Genomic DNA, 23,682 nt, shown 5'->3' on the forward strand with positions numbered 1-23,682 from the left:
GCTGCTTAGCCCCAAGAGGCTCAGGGCGGAGCGTGCCACCGGGCTGATGGCTTCACTAATGGGGTATCGGATTCTCCCTGACAAGGACACAGTGCACCTGCCATCGCAGCGGAGGCCGCTCAGCCCCGGCTGCCCCGCTCAATAGCACTAATTGGAGCTGATTTATCTGTGGTTAATGAATTATCGGGCTGATGCTTTCGGTTCTGGCAGCTGTCCCAGCGCTGGTGCTGAGGGCTGGGCGGTGCGGGCAGCTGGCCAGGGGGCACCCGGCGGGACTAGTGATGGGAGACTCTGGGAGAGCACCCAAAGGGGCCGATGTCTGTACGGCCCAGGGCTGGGCTGGGGCTCCCTGGTGGATTGCCAGACCTCTCGGCAGCTAGTGCTACAGGAAGTGTCGGAGATGGCCCGTGCTGTCGAGATTTCCAACCCTGCTTTCTGGACCTGCTCCCCAGCCGTTCTGGGGCAATTCTCCGGCGGGACGCGGACACCTGTCTGCTCCAAACCCCCTGCCATCACGCAGGCTCCTGGGGCCTGACCCTAACCCACCGGAGCTCGTGGAAAGGCTCCCGTTGGCTTCGGATCAGGCGTTTAGTTACTGGTGGAGCTGGAGCCAGGGCATAAGGTGGATGCCACGACCCTCTTCCCCAGCTGGCGCTCAGTGGAAGGATGCTCCAGAGGTTGGGGCTTTATCTCAGGAGAGCTGGTTTCAGTGCCGCACTCTGCTATGGACTCACCATGTGTCCTTGGGCAAGTTCCTTAGCCTCTGGACATCAGCCCCCCACCTGTAAATGAGCTAATCGCCCTGTCCTGCCTTCCGGGGCAGTGAGGAGAAATCCGCCGCAGTGTGCCCAGTGCTCAGCTGCCACAGCAGAGGGGGCCCGGTGAGCCCCCCAACAGCCAGCGGGCGTGTGCGCAGTCAGGCCCGAGCCTGTCCCTGTGCAGGAGGCACCGATCCCATCTGGGAAGGCGCCGAGCGGTTCGTTACCGTTTACTGAGCGGTAACAGGGAAATCGATGCTGCTTCAACGTTATGACCCGACTCCGGAAAGGTTTTTTCTCCCCATGTGTATTTCAGCCTCTCTGGTTTTAAGCCTGATATTCCAGTGCCGGCTGCCCCAGGCCCTGGGCTGACCTGCAAAGCACGGCCGACGGGCAGGGCCCAGGCCTTGTGGGAGACGCAGTGGGCTCCCATGGCAGGTCTCCTTCAGCAGCCCCTGACCTTGGGGAAAGGCGCCGCGTGGGGACCCAGGAGAGCTGTCTCTGCCACAGACTCCGTCTCTTGGAGCCTCAGTTCCCTCGCTGGGCAATAAGGATCCTCCCTCTGCCTGGCCAGCGTTCGTGCAGCACCCTGCACAACAGGGCCTCTAGCTCATACTGCGAGAGAAACGGCTGCAGCAGGCGGGGAAAGGAACACACTTGGAAAGCAAGATCTTCCCCTCCCTAGGGTCCCCCCCCAGGTGAAGTTTGGGGTCCCCCGTACCCCACTGCACCCCCCGAGAGTGCTGCTCAGGGGGAAGCACAAGGAGACGGGGGGTGGTTGGGGAGGAGAAAGAGGATTAAAGAGGAATCAGTGAGATGCCGTTCCCGTGCCAGCTTCTGCGCCAATTTGAAATCAGCGAGTGTGGCGGCCCCAGCACTGTGATAATAGCCTGGAGCCCGCCGTGCTTCATCACGGCACAGGCGTGGCATAAGGTAGGGGGGTGAGATCGTCCTCGCCAACCATTCACGCTCCCCGCCCCTCGCGGGGGAACGGGGCCAGCTCCTGGCGCAAACGAGGCAGCGGGAGGCAGCTCCCAGCTGGGTCGCCAGCAACACACCCAAGGGACATTATCCAACAGATGGGCTAGCTGGGGGGGTCCACTGGATCAGAGAGGTTTGTACCGAGCAGCCTGCAGCCCCTACATCCCGGTGTGCCGAGCCCTGATACAAGAGACAGACACAAAACTGCAGGGCAGGGAGCCTTCAAGCTGCTTCCATCCTGCCTGAGGCCCAGACTGGGAGCTCTCCGGGGCAGGGACTGCCTGCTTTGTTCCTGTCCGTGTGTCCCCCGGCTCTGCAGGCCTGGGGCCTGGTCTGAGGCTCCTAGCACCACCCTAAAAGGAACACTGATGCCAGGAACAAATCTGGGATGGACTGGCCTTTCCGGAGACACCCAGCCCTGGATTAGCCTTCGTTTTTAGCCAGGGGTTTTACTTTTCTCCGGGAGCAGAAACATTCCCGGGAGAGATTCCTGCATCCCTCAGAACGAGCTGGGGTTTCGCTGCCCATTAACCCCTTTGTGTGGGGGTTTTCATAGTGTTTGTAAGGCTGGCAAGAGGGGCCCACCTGGCTGGAGTCTGAGATTCCCCCCAGGGCAGGGGTAGGAGCAGACTTAGCTTTGCACCCCCCTTTTCCCAGGGGAGGGCTCAGCCTCCGTGGCTCACTCCATCCTCGCAGCATCTGCCAGCCAGGAGTCAATCAGTGCCCACGGGCACCTGCACTCCCATCCCCAGCCTGGCACTGCCGCAGAGACCAGGCAATGGCCATCAAGTGCCACGCCTGCCCTTGGCTGGATTTGAACCGGCGACTCAGTTTGGCCGGGCGGCTGTTCTCAGCCCCTCCTGTCTCTGCAGGGCCGAGGCCACTCACCTATTTCGCAGTTCTCCCCGGTGAAGCCCTGGTCGCAGCTGCAGCTGTAGACGGTTCCGTTGGACTGGCAGGTCCCGCCGTGCAGGCAGGGGTTAGTCTCGCAGGGGTCGGCCTGAGCTGCAAGACACAAGGCATGGGTGCATGGGCATGGGGCAGAGCTCGGGCCCCTTGGGAGACGGGCGCTGAGGCCACTGCTCAGGCTCCCCCTCGCCCCTCTCAGGCCCCCAGGACCCACGGAGATCACTTCACACATGGGCTATCATCAGTAATCTGTGTGGGCTCCTCACGAGCAGGGTTTGTTCTCCGGCTCCACTGGGCAGCCTCCCTGCATCTCTGCTGCAGCCATGCGTGCTAGTGGGTCCTTCGCCCACCCACCTGATACCAACCAGGGGGGTCACTCTGTGGCAGCCCCCTTCAGAGCAAGAGACCCAGGGCTTGTCTGCACAGCCCTTATCTCTGGCTCTCTTGCGAGCGCTGCCCCTCACCCAAGTCCCAGCCACACTCAAAGGCCTCTGGCTCAAGCATGGGGGTGCTTTTGCACTAAGCCGGCCGGCCGACGGGCCCAGTCTACACCCAAATGCTGCTCACACTGTTGTCACTGCTCTGCAGCGTGAATACAGGCCTGAGCCATCTCAGTGCTGCTAGTCCTCCAGTGCCTTCCCACAATTCCTTGCCATTGCCCTCCTCCCTGCTTCAGTCACGCCCCAGTTCGTCCAGCCTGGTTCAGCGTTTGACCCCCACGCGGCTCTGCCCTGGCAGCAGGGCTGCCGTGGGAACGGGGCCCTGAGCGAACTCCAGGAGACAGCCACATTTGCACACTCTGGTAATGTGCTCGCATGTGGCCATCTGCTTGCCCCAGGCCCACCCGCTCCGCTCCCCAAATGGAAGCCCAGCTCCGCAGCCCTCTCTCTCCTTCTGGTCCTGGTACGCGCCCAGCTGTTAAGCCGTGACAGGGTCCGTGCTCTTGATCTCTGCAAGCTGGGATTTTTCTCCCGCTTTTATTCTGGGCCCGCGTGCGGGACCCGCCGTGCACGCCCGGCACCCAAACGCAGCGTTAAAATATGCAAAAGCTTTGCAGCGAAGGCAGCTCAGACGCCTGCCAGCTGGCTCGAGTTGGAATCTAATTCTTTCTTTTTATAATTAGTTCTGACTGACTTTAAACAGTCTCTGGGGGAACCAGCAGGCAGCCCTCGCATGGCAATGAGGAGCACAGCCGAACGCCAGCAGCCCTGCAAAGTCCGAGATAGGCGAGCGGACTTCTCCGCCGGCTGAAGTGGAGGAATCTCGCTCCATTTAGCTACACAGAAGCACTTAATGAGCAGAGAGGACACACCAGGCAAACTAACAGCTGAGCCCCTCCACCAGGAGCTTTGCAACGCGCAGGGTGAAAGCCCCCGGCAGAGGGAGAGTGACTGCATGAGCCGAAGGGCAGAAGATGGCTCCTCCAAGCAGCTTTGACATGCTGTGTGCTATCACTTGGCCATAGGCTCGGACCTGCTGGGTACGTCTATACCGCAAAGGACGGTGTGTTGGTAGCGTGGGTAGGAATCCCCCCACTAGCGTTAATCCACTGGCACGGGTAACAACAGCAGGGAAGATGCTGCCACACGGGCTAGCAACCCAAGCATGTGCTCAGGGTCCCCCGAGTGGGGTTGTACCGTGGAGTCCATCTCTGTTCCCTGCTTCCCACTGCTGCCTCCAGAGCCCCCTGCTAAAGGCTGGGTTTTCAAGTACACAACGCCGAGAATTGGGGCCAGATTTTCGCAAGAGCTCAGCATGGCTAATCACGAGTTCTTGTAAAACAGGCACATTCTTCCTACAGGAATATTAAAGGCGCAGCACTGCAAAAACAGAATCTTTCTCTCTCCCCCTCCTTCCTTCCATCCATGGTACCTCGTTCGGTATCAATTCAAACGAGAGGTGGCAAATCTAAAACCAATGTGAGGAAATATTCCGTTACACATTCATCAGTAACCTATGGAACTCCTTGCCACGATATAACACACCCATCGATCTATCTGTCCCAATACATCTATCTAATCTAATCTATCCCCATCCACCCCCTCTATCTGTCCTCGTACACCCCCTCTATCTAATCTATCTCCATCCACCCCCTCTATCTGTCCTCGTACACCCCCTCTATCTAATCTATCCCCATCCACCCCCTCTATCTAATCTATTGATTTATTTATTCCCAAACACCCTCTCTATCTATGTATCCTCGTACACCCCCGCTATCTAATCTAATCTATCTATTTATCAGTCTATCTAATCTCTTTGTTAGATTCTCATCTTTCTGTCCCCAAGCTGGAAGAAAGTGGGTCCCTTTGATTTAGATGCCAGCAGACCCTGAAGGGGTTTAATGCAGAGACTAATGATGCCCCCTAACCTTCGAGTGTGTCTCCCGGGAGCTACGTCTGCAGCCATCTTATTTTTCAAACTGAGTAACAGCGGCTGCATGGGGCGCTGCGTCCAGCGCAGGAGCAGGGCCTGACCAGGGAGGGAAGGAGTTCACAGCCAACAGGCTAGGCCAGGGCAAGCCACTCTCAGACCCCGAGGCCCCAGCAGGGCCTATTTCCAGCCCAGCCGAGAGGTGGCAGAGGCGGGATCTCCCCTGCAGGGGAGCCGCACGGAAGGCTTGGCGGTTAGTGGGGGACTGACGGGAACCCCTGGAGGGCTCGGTGCTGGCGTGGGGCGGCACAATGAGCAGGGGAAAAGAGGCCTCAACTGGAACGCCACCAAATTCCCCCCGGGCTTTTCCGTCGGAGCCTTCGCCCTCCCGCAGCCGACTTCTCAGTCCGAGCTCAGGGAGCCACGTACGGGGGCGAGGCCCTTCGGTCTCACTTCCAGCCGTTGGGGTCATTTGCATCCAGTGCGTGATGCCTGCCGGGCCGCGGCGGGGCTCAGCCGGCTCTCCAGGGCTGATGGCTGCGCCCCGGCACTGACCCCACTGCCCGGCAAGGGCTTAATTAGGACCCGGGGACTGAACAGCGAGTGTCACCAGGTGCTCCAGGTTAATGGCATAGCAGCCTCGTTTCCTGCCAGCATACCTGGCTCTGCATGGGTGCCGGACTGCACCCCCGAGTTTGTTAGTGCAGGGCTGCCTGCGGGTGCTGGGCTTCCCACTTCTCCGCCTCCCCAACCCAGCCAGAAAGCAGAAGGGGTAACAGAGGAGAGCAGTGCCCGGTGGTAGCTGGGACTGGGGAGAGCTGGGGCCAGCGCTGATGGAGCAAACCCCAGCAATCAGGCAGTCGCAGCGCCCCTGGCCAGCCAGGCCGGGCAGATGTGCTGGAGACAGGAAAAAGAATCCAGGAGCCCCGCGGCTGTTTGTTTGCTCGGCAGGCATCAGTGCCGCCAGTTCCCACAACGCGGCAGGGGATGCGCCATCCCCGCTGGCTATGGGAATGGAGCAGAGACACTGCTGGAGAACTGCCAGTAAAGCGGGCGCTGAGCGCGTGGGTGAAGGCGCGCTGCACCCTGGGTGGTGATGGAGGGTGAGTGGGCATGCTGGAGCCAGGGGCAGGAATAGGGAAGAACAGCTCCGCTTTGAGTGTTTGTGTCTCTTGTTATAAATCCACCAAGACCCAGTGACAGGGGGCTAACCATAGGAGAGAAAGAAAGAAAGAATCAACATCTCTTTCCAGGCCAAGCAGTGTCTTGGCCTCGTGAAACCCCGCCCTCTCGGAGCTGTAAGTGCTTTACTAGGAAGATGTGTTCAAAAGCAAAGTCCCAAGTGCACCTTATTAAAACCATCTCACATCTTGCCCTGGGCTCACTGGGACCTATTAGCAGGGATGCAGGGGGGCCCGGGCCTGCCCATCAGTATGCAGGAGAGCACGGCCCCCCTTTCCCAGGTGCTGTTCTGTGGCCAGCTCGGATTTGTAGGTAGTGGGGGGTCCCCGGATCTCGACACCACTAAGGCCAGTGTGGAGAATGCTGAGGCTGCAGCACAAGGCTGATGGGCGGGTAAATTCCAGACCTATGAAAGGCAGCGTTCTGGGGCCAGGCTCCATGCACCCTACAGGGCTGAGCAGAGCGACCCCTGCAGAGGGAGGGACATGCCTGGGGCTTCTCTATTGGGGTTTATAGACATGCACCAGGCGGCTCCACCCAGGGTGAAGCGCTCTCTGCTGCCTACACTATTGTGGGAGACCCAGCCCGGATAAGGTGAGGAGGTTACTCTGGGAATGGACCGTAGCCAGGGCTACCTGTCCCCTGGCTGAGCCACCCAGCAACCCTGCAGCATGGCCAGCTTCCACGCAGGGATGTCTCTGCAGTCTGGGCTGGCTTGGCCAGGGAGCTGCTAGGATGGGGGAGCAAGGGACAGAGGCCAGGAGGGTGGGTCTGCATAGGGAGTGTGTGGTGGTGGGGGGCAGTTTGGGGAAGGGACCTGCCTGGCTCACTCCACAGGCCGGCAAGGAGGGACACTGAGCGTTATACCCACAGCCGTGACATGGGGAAACTCCTGTCCCGTGGGAAGTTCTACCACATCATAATCTGGTTTTGCCCCCAAACGTGACCAAAAAAGTCACCATCTGGGAATTTTTCATGAAATGAAACAGTCCAAAACTCTTTAGTTTTGAACGTATTGTTTGGACTGTTCATTAATGACATGACAGGCGAGCACGGTGCAGCATATTGACATCGAAGTCTGAAGGATAAAACGGAAACGGAAAGTTTCCGGTGTAAATGTAGATGAAATTGTTACGTTCCCGCAAAACATTTCAATTTCATGGAATCAGCATTTTCCAATGGAAAATTTCTGGCTGGCTCTTGTAACTAAGAGCCCAGTTCATCCAGGCCTAGCGAGAACCAAGCTGCAGCCCTCCCCCCCCCCCCCCCCCCCCCCCCCCCCAGTCAGCGCTGGGGAAAGAAACCCACCTGGGTCAGGTCAAGAGCCGGGGCAGTGGGGAGGGTTGGGGAATCGCTCCAGGTAGGAGTCTGTCTGACCTACCTCCCCCTTGCGGGGAGCTGACTGCTCCCCCTACCCCCCAGCATTAGCACGGCCACAGGACAGAGTCTGTGTTGCCCCAGAAACAATACGATCGTGCCAGGTTCCTGCCGGGCGTGCCAGGGCGGCGGGGTGAGGTGCCACAGTGTATTTGCCCATCAGGGAGTTGTTTGCAGGGGCTCGGCCCAGCAGCAGCTCCAGCTCCCAGCGCTGACCCATATTTCACCGGCACGCTCCTTTCCCAGCAGCGTAGGAACCTCAGACTGCTGAATATTAACCGTGTTGACTTTCCCGCCTCTCAGTGGCTCCAAACTTTAAATATAGTTGTTGTCTTTCTCCCAGCTACTAAAAGTCTTTGGATGCTAAATATTCCCTGCCAGGAACTGCCTCTCTAGCTATTATTATTAGCAACTGCAAATATTAAATATTTAAAAGCCTGGGTTCCCGGCTCGCTCTAACCGCACCAGGCTATGCCTGCAGCCCCGTCGTGGGTGGAAGGAGAGCTCTGTATAAAACTCAGCACCGAGGAAATTGGTGCTAATAAAATAAGGCCCCCTGAACCCTGGCCTTAACATTGAATCAATCTCTCTATATCCTAGTGTGTCTATCCGTTGGGCTGTTTATCTGTCGCCCTTCCTAGAGTCTAGTCTTTCTCTCCCGAAATCCTAACCTATCTATCCCAATACACCCCCTTTATCGGTCATCTATCCAGCTATCCATCCCCCTCCCCACCCTGCTATCTACCCCTCTATCGCCTAAAATCCTAGTAACTCTCTCTCCCTCCCTAGAGCCCAGTGGCTCTATCGACTCGGTTTTCTCTATTGTTCTCGCGCTCTCTCCGAAGGCCCCTGGTTTTTAGCAGCCGGGCAGACTTGCTCGCTGAGCTACGCACAAGGACTCTGCTGAGTTTCCCCCTCGGCGGATCCTGCATGCCAGGAGGCTGCCAGCTCGGAGGAGAAGCGGAGGCTATTTTTTGCCGACTTGACTGTGTCCGAGTTGCATTTCATCAGCGGCGCTGCTCAGTTGGAGAACCTCTGCGTAGGGGGCGAGGGTGGCTGCACCGGAAGCAGAGCCAGGAAACTAAGACGGATTATTTTGCTCCTTGTTCCATGAGAGATGGGGGACCTCGCCCTTTGCCTGGGCCGGGTCCTGCATCCCCAGACGTCCCCCATGACTTCATCAGGCTTTTGGTCAGGCCCCGGGATGGAGGGAGGAGAAGGGCAGGGGTGGGGTGCGGCTACCCAGAAACCTGGGATCAGGAGCAGCAGTGGGCAGGGGAAGAGAAATGTGTGTGTGTGGGTGGGGGGGGGGGGACACACAGAATGGCATCTTGCAATGTGCAGACTGCTTCCTCCCTGGGAACTGAGTGGCTTCTGAGGGACTGGCTTTGCCAGTCCGGCTGTGAAGACCTGGGTTCAAATCCTGGGACAGCTCCTAGGGTTTCAGGAATGGCAGGCAAGCAACACAGCTACCACACTGTGTAGCACAATTCAGCACGACTCAGGGGCATCGGCAGAGCTGGAGGGGGAGCCCAGGACTGGGACAGCAGAGGGGCTGTGGGTCGGGATTGAGGGGCTTCAGCAGAACTCCTGGGGGAGCCCAGGTCTGGGATAGGAGGAGCGGGCTATGGGTTGGGAGTGGGGGGCCCAGCTCTTGCTCGTGCTCTGCCTGGCTCCAGCAGGTGCCACCACCCCTGAGCTCCCAGCATGGGCCCCGTTCCCGGCTCTGCGGGCCACCACTTACCCAGTGTGCTGGCCTTGCTCTCCCCTCTCCAGGTCGGGCTCTCCTTCTCCCCCACAAAGGGCAGCGCTTGCTCCTCTCCGCTCCCGCTGTCCGCCAGCGAAAGCCCCGGGGCCTCAGCCAGGATGCCCTCTTGGGCTATGTCAATCACGGGCTGGAGAATGAATCTGTCCAGCTCCACCTCGGGTACCTCGAAGGCCTGGCTGGTGGGCACGGCGGGCTCCAGGATGCTTTCCTCCCGGGACCCGGCAACCAGCGGGGACAAATCAGTGGGCAAGCTGGGCAAGGGGTCCTGGGGGCCGGCGCTCACCCTCGGCCGTTGTTCCAGTGGGGGCGGTCCAGCTGCAGAGCCCCACAGCGTCGGGGGCTCCTCCCTCTTGGCTTCCCCTGAGACATCCTCCGCGTTGGGCTCTGTGTGGCTTGCAGCAGGCGGTGCGGAGGGTGAGCTCTCCAGCCCCGTGGCACCGGTGGCTCCTGGCAGCCCGGTCATTACGACAGCAGCCTGGGCTGGTCCTGCTGCAGGGGCTCGGTTAGCAACTGCTCCGGGGAGTGTGGGACCCGGTGCGGGGGAGTGGGCAGGCTCCGTGATTGCCAGCGATGGCTGTAGGAGGCTGATGGCTGCTGCCGCCATCTGCCCCCTCCTGGTCACCGGCCAGTTGGTCCCTGCCGGCTTGTAGGGGCCCAGAGCCACGGTCTGGGTGGTGCCAAAAGGGAGTGTAGGGGGACCCACAGACTGCTCCGCTGACCCGTCTCCGGACAGCGCTGCAGCCAAGTACATGTCCTCGCCCTCCCCCTCCAGCTCCTGTGGCCGTGGCTGGCTGGTTGCCATTGCCCAGGCTGGGCTGGGCTGCGTGGCAGGTTCGCGGCTGGCCGGCTCGCTGTCCCTGGCTGGAAACTGGGCTGGTGCCACCCGAGGGTCAGAGCGGGTGGGTTCTGGGGATGGAATCTCCTCGGCGGGATGAGTGACGGCGCCTTCGACTTGCAGCTCAACCCGCTCATCCTCGGCACGCTCGTCTCTCAGCTCCCGGGCTGAGTCAGGCAGGCTGGGCAGCGTTTCCTCCGTGCCCGGGGGTTCATCCAGAGACTCCAGGCCCAGAGCCCTGTGGGCATCCATGCCAGCTCGCTCTCTGGGATCCTTGGAGCCAGAGCTCTCGGTGCTGGCTGCTGGGCTGCCAGCGCGGCCAGCCAAGGAAATGAACCTCTCCGTAAAGCTCACGGCTTTGCCCTTCCTCTCCGGGAAGCTGTACTCCGCAGTGCCGCTGCCTTCGCTGCCCCCGGGGTGGGGATGGGCGGAGGGGGGCGCCCCCGGATCCTCAGCGTGGGGGGGGAGAAGTGCATGCAGGTGGGCCCTGGGGAGGGCAGGTAGCGGCAGGATGGGGGTGGCACCCTCCTCACTGGAGGTGACCTCCCCAGAGGAATCCTCCGCATCCTCCCCAGGGGGTGGCAGCCCCAAGCCCCCCGCCTGGGGGTAGTCGCCTCGGACGCTGGAGCTGGGGAGCGGCGGGTCGAGAGCAGCCTCCTGCAGGGGACTGAGAGCGTCTCCTGGGGTCAGGGTGCCAGCCGGGCGCAGAGACATCCCACTGGCTGCCGGCGTCGGGGTGCTGTCAGAGCTCCAGTCCTGTCTTCCCTCCTCCGCGCTGGCTGCTGTCTCTGCCACCCCCCGAGTACCCATCAGTGACTCTCCCACCTCGCTGGTGTCGGCCGCATGCTCTGCCCAAGGACTGTCGCTGGCCGGGGGCTGGTCAGTGGGAGCCCAGCGGCTGTGCTGGGGGAGCGGCGGTGTCAGGTGGAGGGTCCATTCCGGCAGTTCTTTCTGGCTGGGAGCGGATGGTGAGGGGGGCGCTGGGGCTGTCCCCGTCTGCGGGTGCCATGGGTGTGTTGATTCCCTTTGCTCTGCAAAAAGCCGGAGATGTTGGTTAGCAGAAGGCCCTGGGGCATGGGCAAGGGAGCAGCGAGGGGGCATGGATCACACAACCGGCTACACCAGGAGCCCCTCTTCTAAATACAATAACCAGACAACAGCAGGACCCACGCAGGCCAAAGGGAAGGGCCCAATCCTGGCAGTGCAGGGCTTTGACTGCAGAACTCCCGTTGGGCCCATCCTGGCTCCTGGTCTCAGCAGGGTCGGGGGGAGAATCTGCCATGCGCTGGGGGTGTTACTCATCGCTAGGGCAGCAGGGGAGAGACAGCAGCTAGCTGAGTCCTGGTCATTCGGCTTCCCGCCCCCCCCCCCCGCCCCGAGTCCCATACTAGTCATTATGGATGAGGAGTTGTTAAGCTCAGATGATGTGCTCGGAGCTGTACAAGACCCGATGCCCCGAGTGGAGAGCCCCACCCACGCAGGAGGAACGACCGCCGGTAACCACTGTGGCGCTCATTGCCGAGGCCCGTCTCAGTGCTGGGATGGTCTGACTGTAAACGCTCAGGTCTTGGCGGGCTAGTACAGAACGCGGAGGTGTTTCATGTTGGCAGAGGGGAAGGGGGCGGTGGGTGGGTCACAGCACAGTCAGAGGAGTCAGGACTCCTGGGTTCTCTTCCTGGCTCTGGAAGGGGAGTGTTGTCTGGTGGTTAGAGCAGGGAGGGCTGGATCTCTATAGGACACTGACATGGTCTCACCTAGGGCCAAATTTTCAAACCAGGCAGGGATGCGGTGGCATGGACGGAGCTGTGCCTGATGTGCCGACACAGCCACCGCATTTGTGCGTGTACATCAGCTACGTGCAAACGGTCAGACGGGGCTACTGCACCTGCGTGTGTGAGAATCATTTGTGCAAATTCAATACGCAAAAAGTACCACCGCTTTCGGCCACATGCCCTGGCTGTGCCCTGCTCCTCAGCCGTGGGCCAGGAGCTCTCAGGGGCAGGCTGTGGGTCTACAACACGGGGGGATCCTGGGACAGAAAGCACCATCGGTGCACGAGGGTCTGAGGAGAGGTGCTATTGAGTGGCTGGACGCCCATCGCCCCGGCCCCTCTCCTTGGACGGTGACGAGCGCTGAGCACTCAATTTACACAGCCCCGTTCTGCGCTGCCACATCATCACAAGGACTTGATAATGGCCTTTAATGATGAGCAGCAGCAGATCCCGGCTAGGCAAGGTTGCCATGGCTACTGGCTCCTCATCACTCAGGCAACATCTGGGGAGGAGGCTCCCCCACTCTGAAGGCCTCGTTAGTTGCCAGGTGATGGGGGGGGGGGCTGCACATGATGCTCTCTCTCCTGGCGGGGGAGGGGAGACAGCCCTTTGTCCAGGGGAGGCTCCCTCAGGGGTGTGTGTGTGTGTGTGTGGGGGGGAAATGTGGGAGATGGGGTGGAGAAGGGGGCAGGAAGGGCGCAGGTCACCAACAGTCCCTGGGAGCAGGGGGTGGTGGGAAGTGAGAGCAAGGGAGTTGTTTATACAGACAGTGAATTCAGTGCAGATGGGAGGGGGTGGGGGGAAGGGAGGGGTGCCCTTGCATGGGGAGAGGGAGTCTGTGGATTAGGAGGGAAGGGGGCAGAGTGTGTGTGGGGGGGCGGCCGGTGTTGTATTGTTGGGGCTCTCTGGCTCACTGCCCCCACCTCCCTGAGCCCCTCACAGGGACCTGGTCTTGTCTGTGCCGCGCCTGGCCCGACGGGGACCCCCATCTCGGTCAGCGCCTGCCCTGCGCCCGGCCCGACGAGGACCCCCATCTCGGTCGGCGCCTGCCCTGCGCCCGGCCCGACGGGGGCCCCCATCTCGCCTGGGGTCTGTGAGGCTCCCAGCACGACGTGGCCCCGATCCTTGGGAGTGTAGATGCTCCCATGATACAGCGAACAAGAAGTCAGACCAGGGCAGAGCAGGAGTAACCCTGTGGACATCAGTGGAATTGCAGGTGTAATGAGCGGACTAGACAGTGGTCAGAATGGGGTGAAATTGGCACGACTGGGCGGGAAACGCTTCTCTCTGTCTAGATACAAATCGCTCAGCTCATGGGCAGATGGTCCGTCCTGCATTATAAAGCTACAGCGGCCGCAAAGAATTCCACTTCACCCCCTGCCTCGGATAGAGGTTAATTAGAGATACTCACTGTAGCCGACCTGCCCCTCGGCCTGCCCATCCACTTCGTTGGAGAGGGGGTAGGCGCCTTCCCCTGCGTGGGCCTTGGCGGTGGGCTTGGCCGCAGGGAGGATCTCGACCGCGTTGTCCACTCTGCCTTTCATCTCCTGCGCCAGGCCAGGGGCAGGCGTGAGGCCCCCCCAAGCATTGCCGTCCACGCCCTGGGCTTGTCCCTCGCGCTGCAGTTGGAAGTAGCGGCCGTTCAGCCCCGAGGAGATGCTCTTCTTGGTGGATTCGGGGCCTTGGGGCAGATGGCTGGGTTCATCCGGAGCAGTGGGGCTTGGCTGCTCGGGCGTGTTGGCAGAGGATGATGCCCCCATGCTATCCTGGGCCACGGTGCTAGCGACTCCTTCCTGGGGGAGCTCTGGGGCAGGGCTTTGGGAAGGTGGCTGCGGATCAGCTGACAGGGGCCCCCACGTGATGCCAGTGTGCCAGGTTGGCTGGAAGGCATCGGTGGTTTCCCCCAGGGCTGGGGCGTCTCTTTCCTCAGAGGACAACTGGCTGGGGCCAGGTGTCTCCTCCCAGCGGCCTGTGGTGAAGCCCAGCGGCTCGCGGGCTCCCTGGTCGCTGCTCACCCCATGCGCTGGTGCCTGGTCGACCAGATTCAGAGACTGATCTTCCCCTGGCCCAGCCGGAAAGGAGACTGAAGAGGGTTTCGGAGACACAGTCTCAGCCAGAACCCAGGCCCCGTCCAGAATGGGAGCTACCGTGGCTGCTGCCCTCTCGGATCCCACCTGGGGCGGCTCCGGGTCTTTCCCGGCTGGGCTAGCCGTCACCAGCTGCAGCTGCTCGTCCTCCGTCAGGACTGGCCCCAGCAGCTTGTGCCGCAGGGTGTAGCGATCGCGGGTGATCTCCTTGGAGTCCCCGGACACGCTGGGGTCCTCGCGCTCCTTGGGGATCAGCTCGTTTCGCGCCAGAGGCAGCCGCTCCTCGGCATGCTCCACCAAGACGTTGTCAATGCCCAGAGGGTCAGGCCCCGCCGGCTCCAACCCATCGAGATCCTGCTCCGGCTGCCCACGGTCCAAGCTGCTCTTTGTTTTCTCAGGACTCAACTCGTCTGGTTTCTTCTGTGACGGGGAAGGCTGCTGACCCGCTGCAAAGAGATGAACGAGGAGCTGACACAGGCTGCTCTGATCCAAATGGACAGAGACGAGAACCGGGCGTGTGCTAACAAGGACTCAGTGGGATTCACCCAGCAAGGGCAGGAAGCCCCCCTGCGAACCAGGCCTGGACCCAGAGCCAGGTGAAACCTGGGGGCCTGGAAGTCTCGTTTGGCTCCGGCCCCTACAGGGTTGCAGGAGCATTGGGGAGATGAAGCCTTATGAGTGAGCGTGAGGGGTGGGGGACACAGGAACGCCAGAACGAGCCCGTTTCCTGTTTGAGTCACTAATGGACAGTGTGAGAGGCAGCTGACCAAGTGACTTGCACCATCCCCAGGGAGTAATGGAGGGATCTCCGAGCCAGCGCCGGAGTCGTTAACGGAGGGATCACCACACGCAGAGCAGGGCCGTGGAACAGGTGGGGAACCGAGCCATGGGAGGTGTGTAAAGGGATTCAGAGTCATGTGGAGGAGGTGGTGCAGGGACAGGCAGGCACCAGGGTTGTGGGGCGGGTGGGTGGTGCAAGGATAGGTAGGCACGAGAGCTGTGGAGTGGGTGGGTGTGACGAACTGGGACTGTTCTTACTGTGGTCTGTGAATGCTGACAGGGGAGTGTGGCTAGGATAGTCTGCATTGGGGGATGGGAGACTGCCCGAAGGAGAATACCTGAGCGTGTAACATAAGAACCCAGGAAGGGGTTGGAGGCCAGGTGACACCTTGGCCCGGGAAACTGAATAAAGGCTGTGGGAGGGGTCGCTGAAGGCAGAGGGTTGGAAGCGGGCTGGAGAGATGGCTGGGAGGCAGAGATGGCTCTGACCTCCCAAGGGGGGGGCTGGGATGCCCTGGGACCCCAAGATGGACCTAACTGAGGGGGGCCCTGTTGTCTGTGCCTGCAAGACCTGTCTTGGACTGTATTCCTGTCATCCAAATAAACCTTCTGCTTTACTGGCTGGCTGAGAGTCATGGTGAATCGCAGGAAGCTGGGGGTGCAGGGCCCTGAGTCCCCCAATACTCCGTGACAGTGGGTGACGCAGGGATAGGTGGGCACCAGGGTTGCGGGGTGGGTGGGTGACACTGGGACAGACGGGCACCAGGGTCATGGGGAGGCGGTGACGCAGGGACAGGCAGGCACCAGGGTTGGGAGGTGGGTAAGTGACGCAGGGACAGGTGGGCACCAGGGTCGTGGGGCGGGTGGGTGGTTTTAATGACACGGAGGGTGATTCTGGATCAGGAACTGGACAGGCCCATCACCCCTGGTCTGATCAGTCCCCGGAAGGGACGCCCTCACTCCCACCTACCTTTGTAGCAGTAGGCGTCAAACTTCGAGGCTGGGTCCGGGAAGCCCGTCCGGTTGGGGAACTGGTACACGGTCCTCACGCCCGGCTCGTCCCCGCCACATTTTTTACGTGGGGTCCTGATTGGGTAGCGGACGCTTCCGTCTGCCAGCCAGCCTGGGTCGCACTGGTCCAAGCCATCCCTCCAGGCTAAGTACAACTGGCCCGTGGTGGCTAGCGAGGCCCCCCGGTTCTGGCAGTGTTTCCTGGCTCCCTGAGACGTCAGCCGTCCGGGCGTGGAGACGTAGAACACTTTCCCTGCCAGGGGAAGAAAAGCCCATTGATACATACAGCTCACCAGTCGCCCAGCAGTGCAGCCACCTCTGGGGTGGAATGCAACCGGAGCTTAACAGTGCTGTATAACAGCTGGGATGTGAACTGAAGCCTGGTGGTGCAACAGAGCCATTGACTTTACTAGAGTGATGCTGACTTACACCAGGTGAGGATCTGGGCCTCTTGCATCCAAGGGATGGCAGGTTCATGCTGGCATCCAGCCAAGATATGTGAGCTGGCCCTGCCTAGGCCTGGGAATCTTTGCTACCACTCAGCACCCCACCTTCCCCTCTCAACTGAAAGAAAGCCCCTCCAGCAGCACAGCGCCCGCTGTCATCCTACCGGGGAACTGGGGCAGAACTGGCTCCGGAGGGCAAACATCCCCACCACTTGCTGAGAGACGCTTGGGTCTCCCCTCCAAGCGCTGACCAGGCCTACTCCTGCTTAGCTTGCAAAGCCTGCCACAGCACAAATCCCAGGGGCAGAGGGGGTGCAGCTGTAGCATCCCTGAGCCACCCCACCGCTCAAGGTCACCAGAAAGGCTTCAGGTGCAAAGAGGCAATAAATTCTCCTTTGCTCCATTTGCTGACACGGCCGTGAAATCAGCATCCGTCAGCCCGCGGAGCTTGGAGCAGAGGAATGCATTTTTAAAGTCTTCATTGCTTAAGCAATAAGGCACAGCCAGGTGCACGGTGCTCCTCGGTTTATCACCGTCCCCTGGGGGCGGCATGCAGCCAGCGGTGCGTCGCCAATCAATCAGGAGCCGCCCGGCGCTGGCTGAGGACCGGCCCTCAGGGAGCCTTTTATTGACTCTCAAAGAGCAGCAGGGGAGGCTGCGGGTGGAGGGGAGATGGCCAGGGCTTGGCACCAAGGAGCTCGCTCCCTGCCCTGAACCTCTTGGGGTAGAAATCCTCCTGGCTTCTCTGCACCCAGCAGGGACTGGGGACCCTGCCAGAGAGACACTCCCAGCCCAGAGGTGCCGGGGGAAATAACTGCCCCCCTCCAGTCATGTCCCAGACCCACTTCCCAGCCCCTGAAAGCAGGCGGCAGGAGGGGCCCTTTGGGGCTGCCTAGGGAAGCGTCGTCGGGAAGGGGCCCACGCCCCAGGCTTGCCTTGCAGCTCCCTGGCGTAGCAGTAGACGTCATAGGCTTCGCTGGCTTCCCGCTCCCCATAGCTGCGGATGCCCGGGAGGCTGCTGCGGTCTCCGTAGCAGCCAGGTCTGGAGAGCGTGATGGGGTACCTGTGGGGAGCAGGTGCAGAGCAGCGGTCATGGGCCTGGATCAGCCCTTGTCCTGCCCGTCCCACAAGCCTCGGACAGCCACAGAACAGATGCCCCCTCCGTGCTGCTATGCTTTAAAGCAGGAAGCATCGAGTGCAAAGGGAGAGATGGGGTGGGGAGGGTCACAGCTTCACAGCATCCCCACCGGTGTCTGCAGGGAGCTGGGGTGGGGGTAGGGGCCCGGTGTCTCTGCAGGGGGCCCTTTGACAGCAGAGATGCCAAGCCCCGGCTCTCCAAATTTGTGACAGATCTGGCTGCATGACACTCAGGTGGCGGCACATTGATCTCGTAGAGAATCACTCGCCACGGGGAACCGCGCTGGAGTCAAGCAGCCGTCACTTTGATTCAGGTCAGAAGCTGAGGGTGTCTGATGGCAATTTTAATGATAACGGAGAAGAGGTGGAGGGGGAAAAAAATCTCTTGATATAGAGGAGAGCCGGGGGCCCAGGGGGATGGAGACAGGCTCAGGGAGAGATGGAGAGGGGCAAGGGGGAGCTGGAGGTGTACAGATGGGAGATGTAAGTGCAGATCTGTGTCCTGAACCCAAAGGAGAACTGTCCCCTGTTTGCTAACAGCAGAAGAGCAGCCGCAAAGTGCTTGGCAGGGATTAACCACCTTCCACCCCCCACGCTCAGGCTGGTCAGGGTCATTCTCCCCAGTTTGCGGATGGAGTGGGGACATGACTCACTCAAGGTCACACGGCGAGTCAGTGGCAGAGATGGGAGCAGATCTGTGCACATGGGACAGGCCCGCGCGTGGAAAGGCAACACTGTGCACCAGTTACCAAGCCCCTTGCCTGATCTGCAGACACACGGGTGTTTTGCACACACATTTTTTGCACGCGCGGGAACCTGCTTGGGGCAGATTTTGCAGGCTGCTGCTATCTGAATCTATGGCTCAGTGGCTGCGGCTTAGCTGGGTGGCTCTGGGCCACTGGCATGGCTGCTTTGCTGGGTCAGGGCTGTGTTACGGGAGCCTGGGCCCACAGGGAAATAGGGATCTAGGGTCTCCAAAGGAGGGATACAACATCACATCGTTCCCAGGACTCCGGTGCTGCCAGGCGAGGGGCGAGATGTAGAAACGAAGCAGCCGCGTCACACTGTGAAGCTGTCCCATAGTCCCACCAACGAGCGGCCACTCTCCCATAGGGCTACTCCCCGAGCCGCCTCCTGACACCACCCAGGATCCGGGGGCTCCCCCGTTTACCGGACGGTCCGGTCGGCCAGCCAACCGGCATCGCAGTTGTCGTAGCCGTCTTCGAAGGCAGCCTGCAGGTGACTCGGGGAGGCGATGATGGCGGAGTTTTCCTGGCAGGTGCGCTGGGCCTCGGGGAAGGTCAGCGCGTAGCGGTTGCTGGCGGCTCGGTAGTGGAACACCACGCCTGGGGAGAAGGGGACATGCGGGGCGTGAACAGGGGACAATGCCGATGGGGGCTGCGCAGGGAGGAAGGAGCCCCCCCCCCCCCCCCCCAATCAGCCCAGAGACAGTTTGTCTTAGGGACAAAGTAAATTCTACGCTGGTGAAAGGGGCTGGATTGATAGCCCTGGAGCCTGCCGTTTGCTGTTTATCCACAGAGAAGGTGTTTGCCCAAAGTGACACAGTGACAGAGCTGGGGACATAAGGCAGCTGTCTGGATTCTCAGCCTCCCCAATCACACTCACCTCGCAGCACTGGGAATAGAACCCAGGAGTCCTGGCTCCCAGTCCTCCCCTTGCTGTAACCCACTAGACCCCACTCCCCTCCCGGAGCCAGTAACAGACCCCAGGAGTCCTGGCTCCCAGCCCCCTCTGCTCTAACCCACTAGACCCCACTCCCCTCCCGGAGCCAGTAACAGACCCCAGGAGTCCTGGCTCCCAGCCCCCTCTGCTCTAACCCACTAGACCCCACTCCCCTCCCGGAGCCAGTAACAGAACCCAGGAGTCCTGGCTCCCAGCCCCCTCTGCTCTAACCCACTAGACCCCACTCCCCTCCTGGAGCCAGTAACAGACCCCAGGCATCCTGGCTCCCAGCCCCCTCTGCTCTAACCCACTAGACCCCACTCCCCTCCCGGAGCCAGCAACAGACCCCAGGCATCCTGGCTCCCAGCCCCCTCTGCTCTAACCCACTAGACCCCACTCCCCTCCCGGAGCCAGCAGCAGACCCCAGGAGTCCTGGCTCCCAGCCCCCTCTGCTCTAACCCACTAGACCCCACTCCCCTCCCGGAGCCAGCAGCAGATCCCTCTGAAAGAGAAAAGCAAATCAGGAGTAAGGCCCCAGTTGCAAGTACTACAGCCCCGCGGAGCCGCTAGTGCTCCGGGGGAAGCTCCGGAGGAGGCCGAGAAGCAGCCGGCAGCGTTTGCTCGTGGAGCGTGGACAGCGCCCGAGCCGGGCTACGCGCGGATAGAGGAGTCGCTGGCCATGGGCTGTCAGGGTGGAAAGATTCCATCAGTTCCCCTTTGGACACCAGCTGGACGTGCAGCCTGAGCACGAGCCGTTAGCATCAGCGGGAAGCTGCTTCCGGGGGCGCCCAAGTGACCACACTGCATGTTACTGGGACTCCAGCGTACCGGGGTGAAGAGACGGCGCACCCCTGCTCAGTGCACAGGACACACACACGTGTACACACAGCCAGACAAGGAGAGAGACCCAGAGCCAGGGCTGCCCTGAGAGATACCAGTGCCACTGCCTACCCTGCAGCAGCTGCCCTGATCCCAGCTGCCCCCAGGGCTGAGTTCACCTCCAGCTCCTGGGACTGGCAGCGCACGGCGGTGGCTGGGCTCTGGCCAGCCTGGAGTAGCCGACACTCCCGCAGTGGCTCTCCCGTAGGCATCCAATGGGAAACTAATCACCCGCTTGGCTTGTGCATCACTGCGGAGGTGGAGGTGGGGGTGAGGGATGCGGAGCAGCAGGTGGCAGAGGAAGTGTCCACTCTGGTGCTCGGCCCCCATCCTGCCGGCGTGCCCCCCCCCCCACGTTGCCATGTCCCCAACTCACCCGTGACTTCCAGGGGCAGCAGGTCCTGCTCGTCGTCAACGCCGGCCACCACCTCGCAGCGGTACAGCCCGGCGTCGCTGGCCCGCGCCGCGCTGATCACCAGGGTGGCGTTGTAGCGGTTGCTGGGGTAGCCAGGCAGGGACACCCTCCCCTCGTAGGCTTTCACCACCTTCACCACGTTATCCTTGGCCACCAGGACTGGCACGTCCTCCTTCTGCCCGGATGCCGCCTGCACCTTGCTCCATTTGATGCGAGGCGGGTCCGGTGGCTCGTTGGGCCCCAGCGAGGCCGAAGGCTGGAGCAAGAAGAGGCAGGGCAGGGCCACTGGCTCAGCCAGCCCCACACGCAGCGGCTGGTGCTGGACCTTGTTGATGTGAATCACCTTCCCATTGTCCTGGGAGCCTGCAGGAGAGAGACAAAGAGGAGAGGGGATCAGAGGGAGGTATACACCTGGGGGGAGCGAGATACCCCTGTGATAGGCACAGCCGAGAGAAAGAGACAGAGACGCATGTTCTGGCCAAACCATCTCAGACTCAGAACCGACCCCAAGCTCAAATCGGAACCGACTCCAGGGTGCAGAAAAGTCCCCTGCATTTCCCCCGACAGTTTCATTCTCACTTCGTCCGGCTGGGATCTGGCAGTGCCGGGCTGCCACTGGGAAGCTATTGGGGTCCATTTCCAGCCCCATGATGATGAGCATTCTGCCCAGGTCCCCCACATGGTCCCCAAGCTCCTGCGATCCGTTCCCACTGGGCGACTCTCAGAGCATTCGTTCCCTGGGAGCGTCACACGGCGAGGACAGGGTGAGATCAAGCAGCCCTGTCGATCCCTCGCTGATGCCTGCAGGCAAGGGGCAGTTTGTACCAGCGCCAGTGGCGGCACCCCTCCTGGCTGGTATCCATTCCCCCTGCAGGCCCACGATCACTCCCACAGTGGGTCTGGCTGACACTGCAGACACCGGGGGGCGTTTTTAGGGGTATAAATCAAGTGAGCCGCGGTGGGGAGCAGGATGCAGATCCGCTCTGGTTACTAGCTTTCACCCCCTTGGCCCCGGAGCTGCAGCAGGTGCCGAGACAGCCTGAACCAGACCTGCCAGCTCAGAAGGTCCCTGGGCTGCGGTGGTGTCCCCTGTCGAAGCCCAGCTCCGGATCTCCAGCACTGAGCTGGAAACGCCCTCTGCAGGACAGCGCGGCAGGCTCCCACCAAGCCAGGCTGGGAGCGCAGAGCAAGGGCTTGCCGCCTTTGCTCACAAGGAAGAGCCCTGTAGATGTCCACGGGCCCCAGCGTGACCTCGCTGCTGGGGAGGAGACCAGCTACCTGAGAGCAGGTGAGAGCAGGGTCAGAGGAGCGAGCCCATGGTCAGCATACCAACAGATGCACTGCAAGGGACCTCCAGCCAGCCCCCAGGTTCTGTAGCACCGCAGAGCTACCTGCTACCTCTGCAGCAGGTGGCACAGAGCACGGCTAGAAACAGGCCTCTGGGCTAGGCTGCATGGCCCATGACTGCTGGAGATGCTGGGACGGCTTTAGCAGCAGGGCTGTCTGGGCATGAAAGGGTGTCAGGCAATCCGCTCCCGGCAGGCAGCTAGGTTGATTGGCCCAAGCTGTGCTTAATTGCATGAGTGCTGACACCTGCAGCAAGGAGCCGGGGATAAAAGCAGCCCTGGCAAGCCTGGGCTATTGTCATTAGGGGCTAGGATGCAGGTGCAGCGAGGGGTGGGGTGAGGTGATCTGGGCAGGGTTCTTTAGCGGGTGGAAGATAAAGTAGCTAAATATTAGCTTAGATCAGGAGTCCTTTCTAAGCTGCAATTAACAATTCTCCTTCTTAATTGCATGTTTGCAACCCTCTTCTCTCCTCTCCAACATACTCCGAACCCCCCCAGGGCTCTGCTTTGCCCTAGGCAAGAATAAAAGCTAAGTCTCCTGTGAGAAAATGCAGCATGTGCCTTCTCCAGAGAGGGCTGTCTGAATGCGAAATGGAAGGTGCCTCTGAAGGAAGGAGGCATGGGCCTGAGATCGGGGGGCGGGATCTGGGCTCCGGTCCTGGCAGGGTGTGACTCTGGCCAAGTCCCTGCATCTCCTTCTCTGGAAAAAGGGGTTAATGAACTTTCCTTTTCCCCAGCCAATATTGTGAACCTCAAATGATCAGAGACCATGAAGCAGGCACCAAAGATCGTGAGTTTGGCTTCCTAGTGAAGAGATTTAAACAGGATGATAACTAGTGGGCTCTTTCCCTTTGCTTTCTGGTGGTGGGGCCATTTTCCATCTCTTCTCTGCAACGAGCAGAGCCAGAAACTTACCCTTTTAAAATAAAATGAAAGCTGAGACTTGCACTTAATCCCATGAATCCAGAGGCTGGGGATTAAAGAAAATGCCGTGAGGCTGGTGATACAACTGGGAGCGCTGCCCTGAGGAGCTGCCTGGCACAGTGAGGGCCTGATCTAGGTTGGGGCCTCTAGGAGCTACCCCAATTCACATGATAAGCAGGGAGGGGGAGTTTTTGAGATACAGGCCAGAGACTGGACCCTCCTCCTCCCCCCCCCCCCCCCCGCCACTCTACCAGCAATGCGACCCCATCTCCCTGAGCTTGTTCTAGCCAAATGGTGTTGCCATGTTACCGGCCTGTCCTTGCCAAATGTGACATGCCCAGGCCAGAGGCTCTGTTCCTCCCCATGTTCCTCCAGCCTGGGCCCCACAGCTAAGAGTTTCCTATGGCAGCCAGACTATTGAGTGGACAGGGGGCACTGAGCTAAAGGCCCTTTGCCACACCTATTGGGTTGCCATGGCACCCACACAGTCCAGCCCTGCCCCGGGGTGTATAAGGGGGAAAGCGAGAGGTCTGGGCGCTGGGGCGAGTAACAAAGGCCCTGTGGATGCAGTGGGCTGGTCTATGGAGGTGTCAAGACCAGAAACCGAGGCTCTTCGGTGCGCGCAGCATGACTGGGGGGACGCCGTGCCGGGAAATCTTTGAGCTGCCAATTGGCCTGGTCTCTCGGAGGCCCGAGGACCAGCTTTTACTGTGAGGTTTGTGTTTGCAAGCTCCCTGCCTGCCATCCCCACTCTAGCTCCTTGCACTTGGTCCACCAGCCCCATGAGGGATTGAGCTGTATGCAAAGCAGCGCCCCAGGGAAAGCCGTGTCCCGCTCCACAGGAGTAACCCAGAACCCGCCAGGCTCTCCGGCTGGGCTGGCGTTCCCTAGGGGGGGCATCAAAGAACTGCACTGCAAGGATTCATCTACCTCAAGGCATTTATTGAACGTCGTAGAGTCCAGCTGGGGGCCCTTCCATGTGGTGCCATCAATTTCTAGGTGGTGCCAGCACGTATGAAAAT

At 60.7% G+C, this 23,682-nt stretch overlaps 1 protein-coding gene across 6 annotated transcripts in view; it reads right to left on the minus strand.

The window, feature by feature from the left end:
- NCAN (neurocan) overlaps nucleotides 1-23,682 on the minus strand; it is an 83,645-nt gene that overhangs the window by 20,496 nt on the left and 39,467 nt on the right. For all 6 annotated transcript variants that reach the window (XM_065578691.1, XM_065578695.1, XM_065578692.1 and 3 more), the window contains exons 3-9: nucleotides 20,352-20,753; nucleotides 18,585-18,759; nucleotides 17,212-17,339; nucleotides 15,790-16,083; nucleotides 13,364-14,485; nucleotides 9,322-11,211; nucleotides 2,628-2,744 (exon numbers count right to left, since the gene is read on the minus strand). In XM_065578691.1, coding sequence (XP_065434763.1) covers nucleotides 2,628-2,744; nucleotides 9,322-11,211; nucleotides 13,364-14,485; nucleotides 15,790-16,083; nucleotides 17,212-17,339; nucleotides 18,585-18,759; nucleotides 20,352-20,753 — 4,128 coding nt within the window. The remainder of the gene's footprint in view (nucleotides 1-2,627; nucleotides 2,745-9,321; nucleotides 11,212-13,363; nucleotides 14,486-15,789; nucleotides 16,084-17,211; nucleotides 17,340-18,584; nucleotides 18,760-20,351; nucleotides 20,754-23,682) is intronic.

The sequence above is a fragment of the Chrysemys picta genome, chromosome 25, assembly GCF_011386835.1.
Source record: "Chrysemys picta bellii isolate R12L10 chromosome 25, ASM1138683v2, whole genome shotgun sequence".
Lineage (NCBI taxonomy): Eukaryota > Metazoa > Chordata > Testudines > Emydidae > Chrysemys > Chrysemys picta.